At 29.0% G+C, this 24,921-nt stretch overlaps 3 protein-coding genes across 7 annotated transcripts in view; all 3 read right to left on the reverse strand.

Moving 5' to 3' along the window:
- Positions 1-323: 323 nt before the first annotated feature.
- Fatp3 (Fatty acid transport protein 3) lies at positions 324-9,192 on the reverse strand. 3 transcript variants are annotated; one of them, XM_070303921.1, is made up of 14 exons: positions 8,759-8,836; positions 6,130-6,291; positions 5,498-5,648; positions 4,875-5,112; positions 3,917-4,148; positions 3,490-3,691; positions 2,928-3,120; positions 2,489-2,632; positions 1,995-2,132; positions 1,843-1,909; positions 1,554-1,644; positions 1,212-1,365; positions 990-1,045; positions 324-915 (listed from the first exon to the last, which is right to left on the reverse strand). In XM_070303921.1, the coding sequence occupies exons 2-14, from the start codon at positions 6,132-6,134 to the stop codon at positions 820-822; spliced, it is 1,767 nt and encodes a 588-aa protein (XP_070160022.1). In that variant the 5' UTR covers positions 6,135-6,291; positions 8,759-8,836; the 3' UTR covers positions 324-819. The 3 variants fall into 3 exon arrangements, with proteins under 3 accessions (XP_070160022.1, XP_070160023.1, XP_070160021.1); XM_070303922.1 differs by lacking the exon at positions 8,759-8,836 and adding an exon at positions 8,193-8,277; XM_070303920.1 differs by lacking the exon at positions 6,130-6,291 and having other exon boundaries at positions 8,759-9,192.
- Positions 9,193-10,899: 1,707 nt separating this feature from the next.
- LOC138937570 (vesicle-associated membrane protein 8) lies at positions 10,900-13,442 on the reverse strand. Of its 2 annotated transcripts, XM_070303958.1 has the most exons (6): positions 13,264-13,442; positions 13,106-13,155; positions 12,735-12,785; positions 12,168-12,400; positions 11,482-11,557; positions 10,900-11,195 (listed from the first exon to the last, which is right to left on the reverse strand). In XM_070303958.1, the coding sequence occupies exons 1-5, from the start codon at positions 13,327-13,329 to the stop codon at positions 11,520-11,522; spliced, it is 438 nt and encodes a 145-aa protein (XP_070160059.1). In that variant the 5' UTR covers positions 13,330-13,442; the 3' UTR covers positions 10,900-11,195; positions 11,482-11,519. The 2 variants fall into 2 exon arrangements, with proteins under 2 accessions (XP_070160059.1, XP_070160060.1); XM_070303959.1 differs by lacking the exon at positions 11,482-11,557 and having other exon boundaries at positions 10,911-11,195.
- A 5,186-nt stretch (positions 13,443-18,628) lies between these two features.
- The window catches only part of LOC138937707 (uncharacterized), a 36,611-nt gene continuing 30,318 nt past the window's right edge, over positions 18,629-24,921 (reverse strand). The window contains exons 6-8 of one of the 2 annotated variants that reach the window (XM_070304233.1): positions 22,299-22,390; positions 19,727-19,919; positions 18,629-19,391 (exon numbers count right to left, since the gene is read on the reverse strand). In XM_070304233.1, the coding sequence (XP_070160334.1) occupies positions 19,111-19,391; positions 19,727-19,919; positions 22,299-22,390 (566 nt within the window). In that variant the 3' untranslated portion in view covers positions 18,629-19,110. Of the gene's footprint in view, positions 19,392-19,726; positions 19,920-22,298; positions 22,412-24,921 lie in introns of both variants that reach the window. The other variant, XM_070304232.1, reaches the window with a different exon arrangement.

Here is a 24,921-nt window from a genome sequence, read left to right on the forward strand (position 1 = left end):
TTATTCAATAAATTTTTTTTTTCGTAACACTTATTCTTTTTCTTTGATATCCATTAAAATTTCTTATGCCTTTTGTATTAAGAAGTAATAATTTACAAAAATTATTGAAATTTTAAAATTTTATATACCAAATTTGATATCAGGAATTTACAAATGCAAGATTAATAACGATTAAATTTGCTTACTGAGCTTAAATAAGATAACAGAGTATATATAAATTTCAAAAATATAATATTATAATTTTACAAGGCATTTTCAATTTTTAAGAATACTCTTTTATTTTTTTAGCAACTCAATAAATTCTTATTATGTGCGTTTATCCGAGTTGCTAAAAAAATAAAAGAGTATTCTTAAAAATTAAAAATATATATATAGTACCAGTTAGTATACTATTAAGTATATCACGATAAGATTATATAAAATTATGTATAACCACAAATAATTATATTATCCATATATATATATATCTCTTATATAATTACATAAGCCCATTTTTTCAGGTATACATATTAATTGTGCGTTCAAATAAATATTGTATGATTCTGTTATGCAAATAATTCATAAATTATAATGTATTAATTTTGATTATTGTAATCGAAAAATTGTCACATCATTTTCAAAATAATATGTTTTTGTACACGCGTATTTGCAAAAGGTGACATGCATAACAATTAATTGGTCCACAAAATGATGATCATCGAATATTATATGACTAACACTGGGAAGAAGTTTATAAATCTTTACATCTTTACATTTTGAAATTCAAATTCTACTTTGCCTTAAAAAGGAAGTATGTATCTCTGCAGGAAAACATGTCAATTATAATCGTATTTTTTCTTCGATGATATTATTGTAATATTTATCAGTCAGCTTCACATAGGTATCATTGTTAAGAAAATAGATCTGATCTTTTACCTGTAAAAATTATTATTGTGTGTCATAGCTCTCATCTCTATTTGAACAAATTAATTGGATAAAATAGAACTTACCTTTGTAATATCAAAGGCTTCCCGTTGGAGATCCTTCTTTTTCAGTTTGAATGTTCCTATCAACAAAAGAAATCATTCATATTATTTTTATTATTATTATTATTATTATTATTATTATTATTATCCATATTTACTACATTATTCATATTCACATTACATATACAAACATGCTAAATCCATCTCAAGTCTATCGAAATATTAAGAAAAAATTTAAATCTTTACCGGTCATTGGCAGTTCTGACAAAATGCGAATGAAACGAGGTCTGGCATAGGACGGCAAAACTTTCTTTAATTCTTCTCCCAACCCTTCGATATTTAAAGAATTATTCGCATCATATATAGCAACCATTCCCGCTTTACCCTCGTTTCCAGGTACCTAAACATATATTATGGATAAAAAGGGATATTTCTCGTTTTTTTTCGACATTTCATTAACCGTATATATGTAAAATAATAATTTATTCATCTAAATCGATATAGTGTTTTGTTTTAAATTTTTGTACTCTTCTCTGATAGAGAATCAAGTGACTAAATTCGCGATTCATATAATTGCAATTTATTTACCTCGACACCATATACAGTTGCGTCCTTGAAACCTATCATATTACTGATGACAGCCTCCACTTCCGAAGTAGCAACATTTTCACCTCGCCACCTAATATTATAATTTCAAGAATGGTATAACAGTATTCAAATTTATTTTTGCTTATTTGCTGATTTACTCTAAAAATATTTGTAATAATTTAATTATCTTTTATTTAATTCGACTATTCTCGAAATTGTAGTGATTTGAATTTTATTTTCTGTGCTACATTAAAAGTGTCTGTATATATAAATATACGTATTTACGTACCTAAATGTATCACCGGTTCTATCTTTGAAATAAAAATATCCGAGTTCATCCATGACTAAAATATCACCTGTTCAAAAAAACTTACAATCAGTTAAATGATTCTCAATATATTGTATAAATAGATTGCGTGCTATATCTTATAATATTCAGACCAGAATTAAAGACGCGATCGCCCTTTTTAAAAACATTGTGTATAATCTTCTGCTCTGAAGCTTTTTTATCCGCATAGCCAGAGAAATTGTTGAACGCTTTCTTTGGATTAATCTTGCCTACGAAAATACCGGGCTCACCTAAACAAATAATATAGCAATAATATAAATACGTACCTTTTATCTGATCTATTTAATATTATATTAAACTATGATTTTCGATTTGTTTGTCGTATTTTTAATAACTAATTTGCTTAACAAGAGGGATAATCTATATCTAATATTCAAGTAAATTCTTGAAGCAAATTCTTGAAAAAATTATAAGGAAGAACAATGATAAAATTTTATTTCTGGATCCTTTAATTATAATTTTATTAATCAAAGTAATCAGGTAAAATTATATCCGTTACAGTAATACGAAAGAGACTTATCTTCTAAAATTTTCGATTCTTTACTACGTTTTTATCAATATAAGTTTTAATTTCAGTGATACATACCAGGTTTACAAGGTATGCAGAGTCCATCAGTTCCTCTCAATAATTCCCCTGTTTCTTCATCAATTTTCAACAAAGCAACCGGATACACATAACCAGCATATCTTGGTATAAAACCAACAGCACCAGTTTTATTGTTAATGTTGACTGAAAATTATACGAATATTGTATTTTTTCGATATAATAACTATATACTCGATAATTGTAAAATTTTAAGCTAGCACTTATTACTTTTCAGATCTATTCTCATTTTCGAATACATTAAACAAAATTTAAAATATAAAAACTTTTCTAAAACTTATCTTTAAAAAAAATCCATAAATTATATGATCAATTTATTAAATTCTTATAGTGTCTAATTTATTATTTTTATTGTATATACTTTAAAAGTGCATCGTATAAAAAAATTTTTCTAAAATTAACTTAAAAGCATGCGAATTACCGATGTTTGAGTTTCCTTCGGTGGCTCCATAAAACTCGCCTATTTGTTTTATGCCAAATCTTTTTACAAAAGACTCCCAAATTTGCGGTCTCAGACCGTTCCCGAACATTAAGCGTATTTTATGTTTTCTGTCATTTTGATTTGGCGGAACCGTGAGAAGGAAACGGCAGACTTCTCCGATATATTGCGCAGCCTGAATAAAAAATTTGCATTTTTATTTTGTTATTATTATTTTTAAAAAATTTTTTATAACTCAATTTAATAAGATGTTTAAAACTAAATTATCGCTTTGAATATTTCTGATCACAAATTTCTCTCCCCGATAAGTATTTCAAGCTGTTTCATTCACTTTTTGATTAATTCCTAGATCAGTATAAGAGCTATAAATATTAATTATAGCCCATACAGAAAATTAAATTTTGAGTCATTAAATAAATCCAACTAATTTCATTTATTCTAATTTTTTTTATCTCAAAATTTTTATCAAAGAGAGATTTTCTTAAATGCAAGTTTTTAGTAATTAATGGATTATAAAATTGTATAAAAAATAGAGTGATCGTACAGTGCATTCGTAATGGATACAATCTGACCAAAACTTCGACGCACTGAATCGTCTGCGAATCACAACGGTTACACCTCGTAAAAGCGCTTGACCCGCTCCAATTATCCCACCTGCGGTGTGATAAAGAGGTAAAGAGTTGTAAATTCGATCATTGGAACGTATACGAAGCATTGAGTTCAGACCACATGCTATTAACATATATCTGAAAAAAAAGCACATAATTAACTATTTCTTTTGATTTGCGAATGCGTATGTGTATAAAAAGATATATATCTATTGTTTCTTTTATTTAAAAACCATTGCCATTTTTTTTCACTCAGTATCTTACATCAGAAAAATTGTGTGTTTCCGGTATAAAAGTGTACTTTCATATACTTCAGTATTACATAATCTTTCACGTAAAATTGACCAGGCCACAGGAGTTTACCTTAAATTATTGATAACAGCAGCCTTCGGCATTCCCGTCGTGCCAGATGTATAGATGTAAATCAATTTGTGCCGGGGACTACTCAAGTCAAGTTGGACGATGAGAGGTCCGGAATCAATGCTACTCATTCCCGTGTTGAGATCTATCGCCTCTTCTAGAATCGGTGTGTCCGCCGATTCCGACCATTGGTAAAGTCCGATGTCGGGTATTTTACTCTTAATGTCACGAATCGCTGCACACGATACGCTTCGATAAGCAATGTAAACGAGTTTTGAGTTTACCATTTACAAATAGAGAGTTCATTAGAAAGCTGTATTTGCCAGAAAAAAATTTTACGGTTACGAAAATCGAGAGGCACGAATAAAAATATTCAAACATCAATGGTGACGCAATATTGAAATTTCGTTTATAGATCTTGAGCCGCGCAAAGCTGTACAATTGCAAAAGTATTTCAATATTTATAATGTGATATATCGAGAAACAATCTTTACTTTTCTAAGAGAAGATACAATTATCTCATTTTCATATATTTTTTACGCAGAAGATATGAAACCGTCTGATTACACATCATGTAATGTGTCATGCATAAAAACTGTCATCGCATGCGATATATTTACTGTTAGTACATCATATTTTACGATCAAGTGTCTCTCGAGAATATAATATAATTATATGTCAGCAAAATATATAAATTATAATACAATACGTATCTCTCTTTAAACGTGTATTAAATATAGGATGCATATAAACATTTTTCAAAGTGATTCTGTACAGTAAAGATATAATAATGATGTGAAACAAAATAGATGTCACATGCTTTTCATTTTATAATTCGTTTTAGCGAGTGAATAGCAAACAGATATATGTTCCGTGCTTACAAATGAGATCTTGCCTTCTTCCTGCTTTCAAGTCACGGAGAGATTTAGCCATTTACAATGTAAATAAAAAGAGGTCTTACCATCCTTGAATTCAGACCCGAAGATGATAGCTTTACAACCGGCAGCATTAATGCTATGTAGGAGCATGTCATGACGGAGGTTGGTATTGATGAGGGCCGCCACGAAACCGGCCTTGCTGAGGCCCAACCAGACACCGATATATTCAGGACAATTCTCCATAACCACAGCTATACTGTCGAAGTGAGAAAACGGTCTGGTGCGAAAGTAACGTCCGATACGATTGCTGAAGTGCTCCAGCTGTATGCGTGTCATTAGGATGTTGGGACGATTATTATATTAATATAATTTTTTAATCGCTTTCCTCTTATTTCCTAAACGCAATGCACTTTGAAAAGTGTATTAAAAAAAATTTGTTCTAACTGGCATACCAACTCTTGAAACTTGACGAATTTATTCATTTTCGAAATTATTGTCTAATTATCATATAAATACATAATATCGATTCTTCTTTTTAAAGACTATGACTGAGTAAAAATTTTACATTTATATATTGAAATTGTAATCACTGCAGCAATCAATTAAATCTAATAGGTTTGCCTTGACCATGATTGACACAAGTGCTAAATGCGCAGTACAGTGCACACGTACGAATGCAAATGACCTACCTCTTGACTGAACTTACCTCTTCGTATGTCCATTTTTTATCCTCGAATATATAAGCAATTTTTTTCGGATGAGCTGCTGCATATTTTGAGAAAACTTTTGCGACGGTGTATTCACGCTTTTCCCACCACCAAAGAAGAAAATTAACTTCAAGAAATCGGTAAGCACCCCTACACGAAAGTACAAAGATCAGTTTACATTTTATTAATGTAATTTAATGAAAAAATAGTTTTTTAATTTGGCTCATAATCTTAATTTTTGCGTTTTTGGGTTTTTACATATCACTTATCGATAACTTTCTTGCTCTAATCATAATATGTCGATCAACTTTTTTGTTGAATGAAATGATAATATATTCTATTCATTGTTTAAAATTTAATATTTTGTTATTTTTATAATGAATTTATTGTTAATTTATATTTTCTTTCTCTTTCGTCTTTTCTATTTTTCTTTTTATTTTCTTCTTTTATAATCTGATGTAATATTAATAATTATGGAAAAAAATGGGAATTAAAAAATTTAATATAACTTGCGAAGAAAGGAGTGACCGTGTATCGATTTCTTCGACATTTTTTTTTTCTAAGAAGAGAAAGAATGGCAAAAAGTGTAACGTTCCATATTTCTTTAATTAATAATATGTTCTTCGCTTGCCTCATATAATATCTTTTTCTCTCTTTACAATTGGTTAATATCCCTATACGACATGCATGGCGGCGTATGTCACGCGAATGCAATTGCTCTATTATTGCTAGTTTAATACCTGACAAGATGTGAAAAATGTGAATTTACCGTTGCAATTTTTGCGTAAGATATCTGTAAAAAAACGATCGTAATTTTTCAATTATCATAATTAATTCTATGTTTCTTATTTTTAAAGAAATATTAAAGCTTTAGATTAAACTGCTACTTAATATTAGATTTTTATTATTGATTACCTTGTAATTAAATATCAATATATAATTTTATTAATAAACACAACGAAAAATATTTATTACCGATTTATATATAGTTCTAAATAAAACAATCATAAATTGCGGTTAGAAAATAATTTTGCTAATTAACTTTATAAAATTTGTACGTAAAGATCTTTTTATATACTTTGCATGTTTATAATTTAAACAGAGCAGAAAACAAAGATACGTCTATTTATTTCCCACAATACGAGAGCGTTGAATTAATGTTATGTGAATTTTTTGTTATCCTTTAATTCTATAAATAAAAAGCACATGCGCATATAACTCTCATAATGCGATCTTTGCACCAACGACACGTAATATTCCGTAAGATCAACACAATGCACATAATATATGTATAATACATTATTGAAATAAAAGCAATTAAAGATTGATCGTTCCGCAAGTGATACTCGTATCGTATGTACAATTATCTCTGTTGGAATGTTGTGGATGTATTCGTGCGCGAAAATTAATTTAAAAATTGACGAATTTCAAAGCAAGACAAAGCAACTTAACATTTTGAAAAGCAAAGCGTTTTGAATAAAAAACTTAAGCTATTAACATAAGAGTATTTTTTTTATAAAACCAAAAAATATACGAGTATTATATACTGACTCTTATAAATTATAAAAAACATATCTTAAAGTCTAAAATATATGTGTGAGTATGTAGAGCAAAGTGCAATATATTTTATCACTGGAAAATATTAATAGATATCTATATGATATCTCTCTCTCTCTCTCTCTCTCTCTCTCTCTCTCTCTCTCTCTCTATTTTAAATAAACTTATTTGAATAAACTATTACTTTTTCGAATAGTAGCATGAAAATATCAAAATCGCGTATTAAAAAAATTGAATAAAATATAAAAGACAACAACTTTTGTATGATGTAAAAATAATATTATAAATATTTTAAGTAATTTTTAAATTTTTGTTTCTTTATTGACATACATATAAGATATTATTAAATCAATCAATAGTTGTAGGTGTTAATAATGCACAAATCAAATTATACAAATTATATCTAATATAGGAAATTGTAATGCAATAAAAAAATGAAGAGTTCTTGGAGAACCCTCGCTGGCTCCCCTATTTTTCACGCGCGTTGCATTCCAACGTCAAACGAAGCATTAAAGCTAATGCAACGAGCAATCATGCATCCTGGGCAATGAACGCAAATTATTAATTCGTAACATAATGTAAAGCGCGAAAGATCCTGCAACTTTAAACGCGGTTATGTGGTGAAATACTCGGAGCATTGGTGTGCAAAAATTCTTTAATATAAAATTATATAATATATACTTTTAGATAAAACAAAGAGAGAGAGAGAGAGAGAGAGAGAGAGAGAGAGAGAGAGATTCATATGAACGTGAGTCTAAAAACTTTCTTTCTAAATGGTAAATATTTTTTATTTGTAACAGATTTTAGTAAAAATATTTTATTATAGGAATTGTTAAAATTTCCTGCCGTATCAATATGCATGTCTCGCATCAATGTCTCATGAACTGTCAAAAATGTTTAAAAATTCCGAAATATTTTATATTTTGTCGCACAAAGCGATAATAATCGAAGTACCCCTACCGTAGCAACAGGAATATTATAAACGAGAGTCTTATGTTGAATCTAATTCCAAACAGATCTATTCAATAAAAATACTATTATTGTTTTCCTTCTAACAGAAGATAAATATTGTAGAAAGAGAAAGAGAGAAGAACAATGCATAAATCGTCGATACGAGGCATGTTATCCTGGACGTACCCTTTCATATGGCTCTTTATCATCCTTATGGTAAATAAAATAGAATATATGCTCTTAAAATTTGATCACCTATTTCTGAAACATCTTATACATATCTATTTTATTAATTATATAATCTACAACAATTATTTTATCAAGAAATTAAATTTATATGCATTAATATAAATATACAAATATTTATATATATATATATATTCTTTTTTTTAAATTTTGCTTAATTATATTATTAATATTAACAAACATACATCTTGGAGAAAACATGTTGGAAAAGATTGAACAATCATCATCACTTCATATTCTGAATTAGATCATTGAGAAAATTCTCCGGAAAGTGAAAGAGAAAGAGAGAGAAAGAGAAAAAAATAAAAATAAGTAAAAGTATAAATAACGGGACTCATACAAAAAATAAATTACATCTCCAAATGTCTTCTAACCTGTTCCCTATCTTGTGTATTTGAAAAGATAGCAGATCTAAACTTGTATCTAAATATGCGCTAAATAGACGTGTGTATTTATCCTCTCTCTCTCTCTCGCCCACGCGTATCTTTACATTTATTTATACTCACAAAAGATCTCTAGGCAACGTCTTATAGAGCATATACATAACTCGCCGACGACTTCCGGTAAGGAGAAAGCTAGCGAGCAGGAAGCTCAGCATAGTGATAACGATCTGGTAGAATTCTGACATTATTATTTTCTGCACGTTTTCTCGTCTTCCTTCAACTTGATAATTAACAGTCTTACGACTTAGAAATGGCGCCAGCGTCAGTCGATCAGTCGCATTGACTGACAAACGCCGGTCGTAAAAACGCTCCGATTTGGTTCCACACGAGAACTAGTAAATGCGGATGTCGCGATACGACTGAAACGGGACTGAAGAATGACTTCGACATATATTCCGAAGTCCGTGTCTCCCCACGTCCACTGTACAGACGGACAACCGTTCAACATTAGTAATCATCGGAATTCTACTAGCTGCCCTATGACACTACTCCGAGGCGGTGGGAATGATAAAGCTGATAGAGCACACTGCAATGCATCACACATGCGCAAAGTCTTTTACGAAGGCTAAGCTTCCGAAGGCGGGTGCTCCGAAAAGCAAAGGAAACGTATAATAAAGTACATTTTAGTCCTTCTTAACTGATATGCGAGATATAGATTTTCCTTAAATAATTTCAATCAAATGAACAGAGTTCTCTATAGGTTCCTTTATATTCTGAAATTAACGAATACGCGAATCGATGAAAATTTTAAACAGATCATACTTTTGCCCTTACCCTTCAACTGTATACTTTCTTCTTAGTATAATTTAAACATACAGAAATTTTTCATCCCACAAACTGATAATTGATAAAATAATTTACTGATCATTGTGTTAGCATTAATCAGTGGTATTAATATCGCGTGAGTGTCTGTAGCTATCCAGAAAATGCGACACAAACGAATGATAGAAATATCGAATAGCAGATTAAAAATACTCCAATTACATTTCTTTCTTTTTATACAAATTTTCATTAATGATTTATTTATAACACACATCTTGTGTGAGAGAGATGACAATTAAAAATTACATATTATAATAATACAGCGATGCTTGTCACTAGCGTATAAGTCATTGGCGTAAATGTCATCTTTGGTGATAACGCCTTTAACAAATCGGTTATTTTAAACACATTATCGTCTCGCACATCTATTGCAATTTATAGGTCACCGCATTATATGAAGCTTGTTATGTATAACATTGCTCTATAACTTGTTTTCCATCGCAAAATTTAATGAGTTACATCGACCAATGAAATTAGAAAATTAATTATGTATAACTTCCTGGCTCGATAGCTAAAAGTTTTTTCTCCGCACATATGATGTTTATACCCATTTATTTCTACAATCAATTATTATTTAATAAACATTTTAAATATGGTAGAAAAATTTACTTATTTTATGTTACTTTATTGATCTTAATCTATGTTACTTTTTCAAAAATAAATATTAATTTTTTACAAGATTCTTTTTTCAAGATATAAAGCAAAAATAAATTTTAAAAAGTTTATTAATGTTGGGTGAAAATAATATTAAAAATAAATAAATGATTATGCATATTTAATGCTATAAATATGTACATTCAGAAATCATAAGAATTTTAAATATCACTATATCTTACATTAATTAATATAAAGTAATGTGTTGCAAGCCTTACATCACGTTGCAGACATCAATCCTAGTCATTTGATAGCCGTGATATTTAGATACGCGAGATAAGCTTTGTTTTTCAACACGAAAGATTTGCATGTTTTAAGATAGAACCTTCATAAATGCCAATATAAGCTTGTTAAAATTTGCTAAAATATAACATGATTTGTGCAGATTAGACTCATGATACATACTTGCATATCTCGAAAAAAATACGCGATAAAGAAGAATTATTGATACGCATATCATTTTATATTTTTTACAATTGATATATTAAGCTATGAGATTAATGTTGTGACAAAAGATATTTTATGATACAATTTTATGATACATAGTATACAAGAATCTTTTTCACATATTATCTTATTCAAAAACATGAAAATAAAACACGAAAAAAACAATAGAATATAATAAAAGAAATAATTTATACTACTTACATAATGCTCTTACGTAAATAAAGATAATCTTCTCAATGATGTGAAATAATTAAAGACAATGTATCCTGTTTCTAACTTTTATATATCCATGTAAAAATTACAAACTGAATATATTACTATTATTCTTTAATTATTTCTTTGTACAATATTACTATAAGCAAATACAATCTTTACGATGATATAATGTATAAAAATATAACGAGATTTACACAAAAATAATAGAAGATATATTTATATATACAGAGAAATTATTTTATATTAAATATAATATATATAATTAGTTTGTTAGAACAGAATATTTATGTACAACGTAGACAATAGATTGACAATCCCTTAGACAAGCATTGCGTTCACGTGTACTTCACGACGATGGATACTGAAAAAAAAATAAAAAAATAAGATTGAAAATCCTTTACATCCTACAAAACAAACACATAAACACGTTGACGATAATTACATAATGAAACCGCAACTTATTTACGCTATTAAAACAAAAAAAATATGATAAAAAGAAATAAGCGGAGATAGAAAATTTTGATATATATGTGCGTGGAGTACATTGCAAATTACGCATGAACAACTTTGACTTTCAAATACATGATTATTATGGCCTCTAAATAAAAATTATACAGAGTTCAGGGAAAATGTGAAAAGTCATGTACCTTACAGTGAATGATCGAGGCTTGAAACATCGTACACGCTATCTGAGAACCAGGTAAAGCACCATGATGTCCAAAACTGAAAACGACACGCGCTAATCTAACTAGATAAGTACTCCAAAGATTGACTGTATTAACGTTGATCTAATATTCATATTTCAAACTTTAAAATCATCGACATTTTGGTTGGAAAAGTGAACAGAAAGTGTTTCACGTTTATAGATGTAGAAACAATGCCAAAAAATTCTAAAAAGTTGAAAATGTACAGAACTAATAGAACAGAATAGAACAAAATAGAATAGAATATATCTCTGAATTATTCATACTTCATAACTTATTTTGCAAATTTTTCATCGTCCTTTTATATACTTTATGTACAAGTCTATACGTCCATTTTCGATCTAATAAACCATGGGGTATTTCAATGTTTCATACAGCATTATGTTCTTGCGTAACAGATATTATAAAAAAAAATCATGAAAAGAAATCATAAGAAAAAATCATGAGAAAAAGCAAACAGGCGTATGCAAATTATGAGATGTAAGAAAATCACATAGTCGTTCAAAAAAAATATTTAAAGAGATTGTAAGATATCCAATAAGATATTCAATTGTTAGCCATTATATGAACGAAAGATATTCATGCTTCACATTATCGCGCTTTGTTCACATATTAATACTATTTCCTACCAACAATGAAAAGCACGATCGTCACGGTGATACTGATGATAATAATCCTCGATTTCACGTTCTGCAGCCACGCTTTTCGTTGTGCTTTCCTCGCGGCTTCCCTAAACTCGTTACCGGTCATATTCAAACGATCGCTCGCTTCCTGCAGATTCTCCAGCCTCTCGCCACGATCCATCACTTTTTGGACATTATCCCGCATTATATCTGTCACACCCTGGATTTGCAGTTTGACGCTTTAAATAAAACAGATATTTACCAATCGTTTGCACCGACAAAATTGCATATATCGAAATTAAATAATTCAAAATTAAAATTAAGCATTGCATTTCAATTCAAAGATTAGCATATTGTAAATATAATAGTAAAGTATGTTTATAATAATAAATATAGTTCAATTAGATCGCTAGAAAGACAAATTATTTTATTCTAATTTAAAGTAATTTATATATATATATATATTCTATTTGAGAGTATTTTAATTTTAAAAATATATATATTTTCTTCGCTTTCTATTGAAATATACTTATTTCAATTCTTAAAATGTGAAAAGTATATATTATCACTGACTTATCCATTTTATTGTCGACTTTTTTCTTCCCATTTGATGTGCTCGGCTGACTGTAATTGTATATCATACATTAGTACATACAAATATATTGCAACAACTTTCAAAAAAATATAATAAAAGCCAAATTTATTAGAGATAATACTTTAATAAACAAAAAAGTACATTTATAATCAAATCAATAAACTTATATTAGAATTAGAAACGAAAATAAAAGTAGTACTTAGTATCAACTGTATAATAATTATTAGTTTGTCAAAGAGACATTTCTATTAATTGTTGGAGCTTTTTACAAAAAATGGCTCTTATAACATTTTTATAGAAATAATTTTAATTAATCACAAGTAATTATAAATTAAATTTTCTATCTTACGTAAATAACATTTCCTCATCGTAATCGCTGTCATGCTCCAATAGCGTCTCCTGCGAAACAACAGCACAAACATATGTCAAATTTCCCGCCAAATATGCCGACATTTCAAGGTACTGCGTGTTTTCGTGCACGCCGATACAATGATGAAGGATACTCACTTTTTCATCTTTATTTGCAGCTTCGAGGTCCACTTTATCTAAGTTGGGTTTACCGGACGACAACATGACCTCAGGAAAATAGACCCACGTGTTATACACGGACTACGAATAATCGATTCGCACACCTAAATGATTTCTTTCACCGTTCAGAATTTAACCATCCACGAATACTCAGCCATTTTGACAGAAACCATTCTGTTTTACCGGCGCTTTGTAACAATACAATATACTACAGCAAAGAAATATCTCGTAAAGTAATTTACCTATACAATAAAGAATAAAATGACAACATGTTCTTAGCAAAATAAGTTTACGCATTATGTATACAAGCTGCAAATAATCGATTTTTAAATTTAAATGATTTCTTTTACTGTTCAGAATTGAACTGTTTATAGATACTCAGTCATTTTAACAGAAACCATCCTGTTCGACCGATTTCGTGACAAGTACAATAATCAGACAGTGCATAGACGCGTAGATCAATATAGCAGAAGATAATATCTCTCATGGAACAGTTTATATATATAAAAAGAAATTATTTTCTGGTAATATTCTCAAACATACATTTTATATTAAATATATCCAGTAATTTTAATATATACTTTTGATTTAAAATATATTTTATTTTATAATACAATACACAGTAATAATACTTGAAATAATATGATAAATAAATATCTAAGGTTTTTTTTTCAACACACAGGATTTATATTAAGTTTAAAAAAATAATTGTATTATCTTTGGCATGTTGTTTTTATTTCGAACATTTATATCCAATTACAGAAAAATACATAGTATATGCGCAAACAATAAAAAAAAAAAATTTGATTGTCATATATGGTAGATGTGCAGGGGTTCGCAAAAAGCATCACAGTACAATACATAAACAAATATTTTATAAATCTCTTGTACATACGACTAAGATTTTGAAATAATTAAAACAACTGTAATAGAGAGGAAAGTATAATAATATATAATTTTCATAAAATTATTATGTATTTTTGTTATTATAAATAAATAGTTTTTGTATTTATATATTATAAAGAGAAAACAAAAGACATAAATAATTATAAAACTTTGTCAAAATTATAAATTATACTATTATTTAAACTGTATTTTTAAAAATTAAATGATATCGATATTTGTATATATCCGCGTCAAGTTACAAAAATGTAATAATTTCCCCACGCACATATTTGAAAATTTTCTTAATATAGAAATATTTTTTTAGAGTAAAAATTGCGCGCCTCAACATGTAAATATTAGATCACATTAAAGATAGAGAGCGCGAATATATATATATATATATATATATATATATATATATATATATATATATATTTATACATAATTTTATAAAAATAGACGAGTTTTGACGGGGATATCTTCGTCGCTGAGGTATACTTATTAGTTTTAATTTCGTAAAATGACGAATGATACGTGCTTCGATATTATTGATTCATATTGATTTGTTACTCTTATGGCTCTCCTCGGAAGGGACTGGTACATTTTGCAAGATTGCACACACTGTTTTAAATTCCACCGGAAATTGGAAACCGACCTTCGCTTTTATATCAACGTATGTATTCACTGCAACCGAGTTTTTCCTCTTAGCATACGATACAATACTTTACTGTATAGATAATTTTCCATTCGCATGAATAATACATTCTCAAAAACTAGCGTATGAATTCATGTCACGTAAACAAAAGTTCGTATAAAATCGCACAAAGCATATCTTGTATATTTTATTGGAAAAAAATAAAGACATTTTTACCAAGCTAGTTTAATAACTGAAAAAAATATAAATATATGTTTTAAAACAAAAGAAAAAATATAGATTTAAAATAAATTAAAAGACAACACTTGATTAAAAAATTTTTATTGTTTACGTAAAGAGAGATAAAATTATATAAAATTACGGTATATTACATTTTTGTAGAACCATTGTATTATCCATGCAAAGTGATAATTATCTAGAAAATTCCTCGTATACGCTCTTATATAAATATATGTTCAGTCGACACATAATCGAAATAGTAATCCGAAAAGAAATACGACAGATAAACAGACAGAACACATAAACTTGAAGCCGAAGCCACGCAGTGGCAATAACTTCTCGTTATAACACTCGCATATCGCTCTATAACTACTTCCATACATATTCAAAAAATAAGAGAAGGCTCTTGATAAGAATAGCCAGGTGAACCGATATGTGTAGCACCGTTTTCGCGTATTATCGCGACGCAGATGTAAATACATTACGCTTGTCTCAAAATAATATTTACTCACAGATATGATAACCGGGATGTCTACATATGTATTGTATGTACGTACATATATAATTAGGTGTGTGCTCATCAGAGACATCTGGGTCTCCAATTCCATTTTTATACGACTTTAGGCCGCGTCTACTTGAACGTATTGCTTTCCGTCAACAAGCATGACGAATGATATAAATTACGCGTTGGAACAGACGTTCATCTCAAGAGGAAGATAAAAAGTAATGTCTCATCGATAAATTGACATCGCTCTGATAGCGCGAAACGTTCCAAATCCGCAAATCTTTACATCTAAGCAGAGAAATCCGATAGATAAACTTGCACAATGTTTAGTGCAATCGAAAAACGATTTTTAGCGTGCACTCTGTTAGAATAACAGGCTAAATTCATTTTGCGCGCCGATATACAAATATATACGTAGCTCATAAATTAAACTGGAAATTTTCGAGAGCGATTAAGACAGTCTTATGAACGATTCTTGTAGAAGAAAATCTTAAACATTACACTGATTTAGTACTCATCTACAGAACCGATTAATTCGAAATTTTAACGATGATGGAGACTTGCCTCTCACTTAATTACAATAGAAATATAGATAATTCTTAGGAGTTATATACTATTAGATAAATATGAAGATAAAAAAAAGGATAGAATATACATATTTTGTCGGAATTGACAAGAATGCATTTACACATTCGCTCCTATATTTAAGATTTAAAATTAATTCTTTAATTGCTAGAAAATAAAGGAAAAATTAATTTTTGCGAATAACCGCGTAATTTTCTAATTAATACTGGAATAGTTCGACACATTGAAAAACAATATCGATTCTCTTCTGTTACTTTTAAATATGAGTAAAAAAAAGATTGTACACATAAAATTATAAAAATATTAAAAGGAACAATTTAGAAGCGTACATTTTTCCTGATAATCTATATCTGCAAACACCATTATTTTTATTTTCCTATAATAATTGAAAATTATAGCAATTAATGCTAACTACAACAATGTTAATGCTTAATGATGAAATACAGGCAGCACTTTAAATTTGTTGAAGTATGTTACAACTTTAGTTAAGCTAATTTCGATTAGCTATATCTATCTAGATTACAACCGTAGCTGTAAATATACGGATGTACGTAGGCAGAGAATGAAAATTTAGGTAATGCAGCAAGTTAAGAGATAATGCAGTAAGAATGTCAAACCTTACATTGAACATTGTGTTCCACCGATAAACATTACTTTATTCTATACGAGACGTATCGTTATAAATGTATATGTAGATATTATAATAAATTACATTTTATAAAGTGGAAAGACGACCAGCGTCGCGATTGGACGAATCCTGCGTCCATTGTAATAAAATGATATACATATACCATACGTGATTTAGAACAATTATTGAATATCGTACGATTGTATAATGTTGCCATCAATAATAAAGTGGTTTTTATTTCATGCCTTTATCCCTTCAGTTTTAATCTCATGATCGATTATATGGTGGACGACATCATTTTGCGAAGATCTAACAAATATCTGTTTGTTTGTTTTTTTTTCCTTTTACAAAGCGCTGTATGTAATTATATATTTTGATTTATTTGTAATTGTAGTTGGAATATAATTCTGTCATAATGTTTACTCTATTTTGAATTAATATTGAGGCATTTATATACAAATAATAATAAAAGATATTTCAAAGTTAAATATTTAAAAAGCCAAGTTATCTAATGGCCAAAATAATATTTGCAAATATCATTTATCATTATATGAACTCTCTAATTTCTTGTTTCGAAAGTCCATATTTTTATTTCTGTGATCTCCAATATTCAACGAACGGTAGCATGCGTATAAATATTTTGAAAAAATTGCATCGTAATTGTCGTAGTCGTCGTTATTATTGCGATATATTTATATTCAAATATTTGGAAATGGAAATTTCAATGTGTGTATAGCTCAATTTGATAAACTTTTTATGCTGATTAATTTTTTAAATATATTCTATACTGCATATACACGCAATTATTGCGTATAACTTTTTACAATTATTTCGCATTTACAAAAAAAGACGCGTTTCGCGATAACAAAATTAAATTATAATAAATTATAATAATTCAAAGATTCACGCTATTATCTGAATTAAAAATAAATTAGCTTTTTTTATGTAACAACAATTTTGTGGAGCATTAACTTTTTTTTTCTTGTAATCTCATCAATCTCGTGTTTTAGGTAAAATCTTGTTTTGGGATATCGAGGAATATTTGGCCAGCAATCGCGTCGTTCACACAAAGGCGGCTTTATTTACAAAACGCGATTATCGAAGCGTCGCACTATAAGCGCCGATCCCATCTGTGCGTGGGATCGAACGCATATACGATTCATTAGACTCTAAATAATCAAATCGCTGCATTGCAGAGTGACGGCACATCAGTTTTACCTGCACTGCCATTCATCTCGCGCCCGAACGGAATAGATCTTGTCCAAGATCGTTAATCTTAATTTCTAATTTCTAGATCACGCGCACACGCATGCACACAATCTCACACGCACATACACGCTTGTTGCGGGGTCTTACTCTTGTAATCATGATAACGTATATTGGGGCTCGGTAGCCACTTCGTGCTCAATCCACTCTTACCTGTTACTCTCGTACTCTCAACTATATGAGAAGAGAAAACGAGACGGCGGAGGTTGAGAGCCTATTTAATCCTTTAATCAGGTGTATCCACCTGTGGCCTTTTTCCAGTCGAGGCACGTTTCCAAGGGATATATTGCTTGGATGAGTTTTACAAAGCTTAGTATATGTATATATATATGTATATGTTAATTAGTAATTTATTAAATCCATCACGGAGACTCATCTCTCTTTGCAAAAAATATTAGATAGTAAAAAAATTAATCCTATTGTCAACGGATAATGCCTTATATTTTACTCGCTGAAATTTCATTACCGTATTAAAAAATAATGATATAAAATTAATATAATTATATTTAACAAAATTGAAAAAATGTTTAAAAAAATAATAAGAATATGCAATATTTATTTTTCTGTATCTCTTCATTGTTCGTTATTTCATTTTAGCGCGATTCATAGAAAAAATTTAAAAAGAAAGTCATGATATACAGAACAAATTTTTGCATGTGTTTGAAATCAATGCGAATTAATACTCTGCAATATAAAGATACATCGGATAATGCCAGAGATCTGAGAGACCATAGAGTTGCGCTGCAAGAACAAAGATTTGAATAGAACGGCGATACACATAGAATACGTAGGTTGTAACAACGACTCGTTACCGGGATCCATAATCAGTACGCAAGCCGTAAAATCGTTACGACTTCCTAACTGAAAAAGTCTTGTCCAAGTTGAAGTGACATAAATCTCATAATGTCCGCGTGGATAAGAAAAAATGAAAATATTATGCAACAACCTCACAGAGAAGTGTCGCGTACACCTTCTCGATCTCAATTACCGTTCGTGCTTTCGCTCGAGAAATATTCCTCGATCGTAAAAGGGATCCCTTCCCGCCATTCCTGCTTTCCCTCCTCTATATTGCATCGCAATATTTCACAGCACGTGCAAGTTCTCGCAGCTCTTGCTCTTGCTGTCGTTCAAGCACATCTTGTTGAGAATTTCCCTAGCGAGGTTTAGACTCAGAACGGTTTTGCTATTGTGCAGCTTCGACAATAGTTTGCCTTTGCTGCCTCGACGTCGAAGTTTCTTTTCGCGAGACTCTCTCAGACGGATTTGCTTCAGAACGCCGACCAGAAGCTCGTCCACATTGTGCTTGAGCCCGCTAGATGTTTCAATGAATTTGCACTCGCGCGATGTGGCCAATTGCTTTCCGTCTTTAAAAAAATTGCAATTCCAAATTAATTAAATTGGCATGCAAAATTATATTCAGCCGATTTTTAATTCTTTATACAAAATTTAAAGAATGGTTATAAAAATCTAATAATAATGAAAGAATATACATCATACATTTTCAATCATAAATAATTTTAAGTATTCCTCTTTTTGCGTGTAATTCATATGAAAATTATTTATTTACTGCAAATTAAATTTTCCATCTATTAAATTAAAAATTATATAACACCAAGCAAATAAAGTAAAAGGACAAGTACAAAGAAATAGAGCAAACATCGTCTGCAAATATTTCGTTTTATTCGCAGTATCTTTTTACCATTTGCCGAAATTGTCCGACTTCTGGCGAGGTCGGACTTGTTGCCAACGACGATGACTGTATGTTCCTGAGTGTAATGTTCTTGCCATAGATAATTTAATATCTCTTCAGCCACTTGAAAGCTTGTACGCGAAACGATTGAATAAACCACGATGCAAGCATGTGGCTCATATGTCGACAAAGAGTTTTCGACCTAAAGGGTTTTCAAAAAAATTTTATATTGTGACTGACATTAATTGCATAAATTAAGAGACATTAAATTCTTATATCTGTATTATATCTAATATAATATAAAATAATTCAAAATATATATGCGATTATATATTCAAAGTGACAAATAGTATTATGAGTTTGATAATGTATTCATGTTCAGCAGATTCTCATGGAAAGGAATAAGAAAATGCATGACAGAAGATTTTAAAGTTTGACTGAATTGAAACTTCAATCGAACAAAACTTTTTAATAGAGAAATAATGCAACAAGTTGCAATATATTGCATGCGAGAAAAGAAACTCGACATCGGAGTGTTCATTCAAAAAAAAAATTATGCAAACAATAATCTCTTCGTGAAAAAATATTTTAACGACTGTTTTTACGACTATTACGGCAATGATAATAAATTTTGTTTATCAAATTTTGCCAGTAAAGCTTTCCAAGTATCTAAAGCTTTCGAATGTTTCAATTATGATTTATATTATTGGTATAATAGCTTTTTTTATATATTTTGATTGTTAAAAATTATCTCTTTAAATATTCTTTCCAATATCACTATTTATAATATCCGCAGCGCGTTATTCCTTGCAAAATAACAAATTGCACAAATACAAGTAATTTAGTGAACTCTGCAACTGCGATATTAAAGTCACAATCCTTGTCGATTTACGGCTTGGTACATGAAATTCGCATTAACGCACGCTGAGCGAACTTAGATAGGTAGGTAACTCGACAAATACCAAGAATAGTTCAGATTAAGAGAGTCGATTTAACATGAATGTCGAAGTACTATTCAGAAGGAATTTTGTTCAAAACTCAATTCTATGAAAGCAAACTTTTAGAGAAAGTTAATTCCGTTTGAATTATTGATGCACATTTAAATTTAGTTTTAAGAAATTACATCTACTGACATGCCATTTTGACGTAAAGAAAGAAATGAGGTAATCTACAAAAATACATTATTTTTTCTAAAAAAGTTTGATGTTAAATCACGTTTAAAAAAAAATTCTTTAATATCAAAAGTTATATAGAATGTATCCTTTGCAAAAAATTTCTCGCAATTTCTTCTGTATATTCCTCTAAACGATTCAATTCAAGATATGTCATATATTTTATGTTGCCACTCTCTTAATTCCATTCTTTGATCTCTTAGTGATCACTTTTAACGAGTTTACTTTTATCTAATTTTATAGCAATTACGTAAAATAAATCGTCGTCGCGATAACATAAGAAATAATTAAGACATTCTGCTCAAGACAGGATGAAGAACAATTTTCACCGATGTAATTGCAATAGCTTTGATTACCTCACCAACGAAGTGCATGATATATAACCAAAGTAAAAAATATTACTTAGTTAACCCTAAATTTGACGATTAAAGAAATAATCGTAGAATAGATTATATTATAATGAAAAATATAAACAGAATATAAGATAATAAAATTTAAAACCGAAAGTCTTTAAAATAAAAATTAGTTTATTACAGATAAGTAATTTGATAATATATTACTTTATGTATATAATGTAATAAGATCACGATATAATAAAAGAGCAAGAAAGAAAGAGAAAGAGGGTGAAAATACAAGTATACTTGATAAGAATATTTTCTGTACGCACACCCTTTCTCTCTCTGCTATTATGTTCTTTAATTATAAAATAGCAATTATAAATCGCGCCGCGTTAATACGAATTCCATGGAAATCCATCTGTGTCACAAGAATTACGAAATACTCGGGCGCAGCAAAATTAATCATATCTGACAAGAAGAATCTATTGAGCGATATCCTTACAGCCATCTGCATGATAAAAACCTTTAAATATCATGACGAGTCTTTTATTCACAAGCAAATTTATTAATTTATTTCCGCACAATACTGTATAACATATTGATTCAATGGAAAGATTCTGTGTTACAGGAAATACATAAAATACCTTTTAGCTATTAAAACCGAACGTGGTTTATAATATATTGCCAGTCAATATTGATTCAAGAGCCCGCGATTAATGAGATTGTAATATCATGTGCAAAATTTTCCTATAATCTGTATAGATTTTTCTATAATACTATACAAAATTTTTCTATAAGATATATGTATAGAATTTCCTAGATTTATGCATTAGAAAACATAGACAAAGTGTTCTCCCCGTAAGCATCTGAGGCTTTTATATAAGAATTTATTAATTGAAAGTGTACAAAAATTGTATATAATAATAATAATAATAATAATAATAATAATAATAATAATAATAATAATTATTATTATTATTATTATTATTATTATTATTATTATTATTATTGTTATATATAATACGAAATAATACTATAACTTTATATGCATAACAATAATTTAATACTTACGCTCATTTCTACATGCGGATGATCGATAAAGATCATTTCCGATTCCTCGCCATCTAACAAAATGGAAACGGTTTTTTCTCCAAACTCATCATCTACAACATAAAGGTGATGGTCTGTGCTAAATGTTGTTGAATATTGCATAACTTGTGATCCACGCTATGTAAAAGGAATATATCAAACGTTATAAATTTGCATTCTATTTCATAGCTTTCTTTCTCTTTTTCTATACTATATAATATTTATTTTAAAATACATTATCATAAATACTTATTTACGTGTATATTATTATTCATTTTACACATAAATATATACTTGCTCATTTTGTAATGCAGATACTTGTGAATTAAAATGGTAAGCTAATTTGATATCGCTCATTAGATATGTTTTACAAGTCAATAATAGTAATTAATGTGAAATTCGAATACTGTTTTTATACATTCAATCCAAGTTATTTAATGAATTTTAAATCATTTAATATACACAATATGTCTTATATAATTACTAATAATAATAAACCATATATGTTCACTTCTTATAACTGTTTCCCGAAAAATCCATCTTATAAAGCTGATGAACACATTCAAAGATCTATTACTATTTCTTAATTTGCAAAAATCTTAATCTGCAATACTTTAATTCCTGATAGAAAATGTTCTGCAAGTTTAATAGTAAAGAAAATTTTACGCTATCCATAGAAAATCAATCATTGATTTAAAGTTTATTTTGCGTATTACTGATTAATTTAAAAAAAAAACTAAAGTAAAAAACAATGTTCATAAAGAGAGAAAGAGCAAAAACGTAAAAGATAAAATATAATAAAATACTATGTAAAAGTTGCCATGTAAATACAAATTTGCGAGTAGGAATATTTGTGAGATTATTTTTCTCTACTGCAATCTTTTTATTTAAAAAATATAATATAAAATATATTATTATTCAAAATTTGCAAATCTAATTGAGGCAATCTATAAAAAAATTCCTTTTCTAAGCCAAATAAAAAAGAATTACTATAAAAAAGAAAGAAAGAATATTCATTATTCGTCAAACTTTGTCCATTTATTCAATTTGTCATAAGGCTGAAGTAATCTTGAACTCTTGAGGTAAAACTTTGCCGTATAAAATAATTACCTAACCAAAAATATTCAAATAATTTATATCATAGATGACCTAATGGAACTGATTAAAGTTTGAACAAGCGACCAAAAGTTTCAAAGAGAAATGTCAAACTAGTTTAGTATAGTTAATGTGCTACGCAACTGTCAACAATTTGTCGCGCACAAGTTTGAACACCATTAACGATCCCAAAAATTGTGACTTACATTTACGAAAGTATGTTCGTTACTTTCGATTGCGGAAATATAAATACGGAATCAATATACATTAGGTATTTCGAAAAACGCTTACGTCGAAAAATTTAAAATCTATCTACTAATCAGATACGATATATTTTCTCCTTTATTTCAAAGTATCATTTTTATCTGACAGAGAAAAATGAATTTATCATTGATTCTCTGTGCTGCTTTCCTCTAAATTTTCATATCCCCAGATAGCAATAAATTGAATTTATTTGTGACAGAATATATGGAGTATTTTGAATATAGAATACAGGATAAATAAACACGCAAGGAAGGAATGTAAACTACATTTGAGAGCTTACAATATTACAAAAGAGATTGTACAGATTCATTTTATGTGAAATAGCGAATGCAAAGAATAAATATGTAATAAGTATGTATTCTACTAACAATAAGTTAACGAATTATAGAAAAATATGATATTACTTGATATTTTTTGTTCGATTATAAATTTAATGACTGACTATTCTCTTTCTCCTCTTTTAATATAATTTGGAAAAGATCTTTTTGGGGAAAATGTTCTTAAATGTAAATGTAATTAAAAAGAGATTAATCTATTTTTTAATTGCAAAGATATTTAATATTTTAAAATAAGTTATATAAAGAAAACGATTTTATATATAATTTTCGTTAAGACTTCTCCTCAAACACAAATCCAATAGAAACGGAATTTTTGCAGATCACTTTATCTATATTAAGTAAGAAAGAGAAGTCTTGCAAATTAATTAAACATAAAAACATTACATTAAAATAATAGTCTAAAGACAGCAATATAATGAGAAACCACGAATCTATAAAATATAGTTAAAATTAAATTTCGAATCTTTTTCTTTTACTTTAAACAAATGGACGCATAAATACATAAATATAAATTTATTTACAGGCAGATCAACAATGATTCATATAATGTGAAACTTTTTAATAACTAGGCTTGATATGATAGAAAGTTGCATGTGAAAGGGATGCGAAAGGGATCTTCATGAACTTTCGGTATTGCGTAAAGTACGTTCTTAAGCTAGCGCCAGACTACGCGCGTATTCGCAATTCGTGATTCGTAATTCGCGATTCGTGAACGGTATAAAGAAAACTGACTGGTTGAATTTGACGAATCATCCATCCACACTATTAACGAATTACAATATAAATGAATCGCGAATACGCGCATAGTCTGGCGCCAGTTTAACACGTGACGTTTATGCACGTGTGCGACCGTTCGCGATTACATAAAGGGATGAATATACGAAGCACAGTATTGCGTTTATGTGCAA

Source organism: Polyergus mexicanus, unplaced genomic scaffold (genome assembly GCF_030449975.1).
Source record: "Polyergus mexicanus isolate NDT 795.1 unplaced genomic scaffold, iyPolMexi1.0 SCAF_11, whole genome shotgun sequence".
Taxonomy (NCBI): Eukaryota; Metazoa; Arthropoda; class Insecta; order Hymenoptera; family Formicidae; genus Polyergus; species Polyergus mexicanus.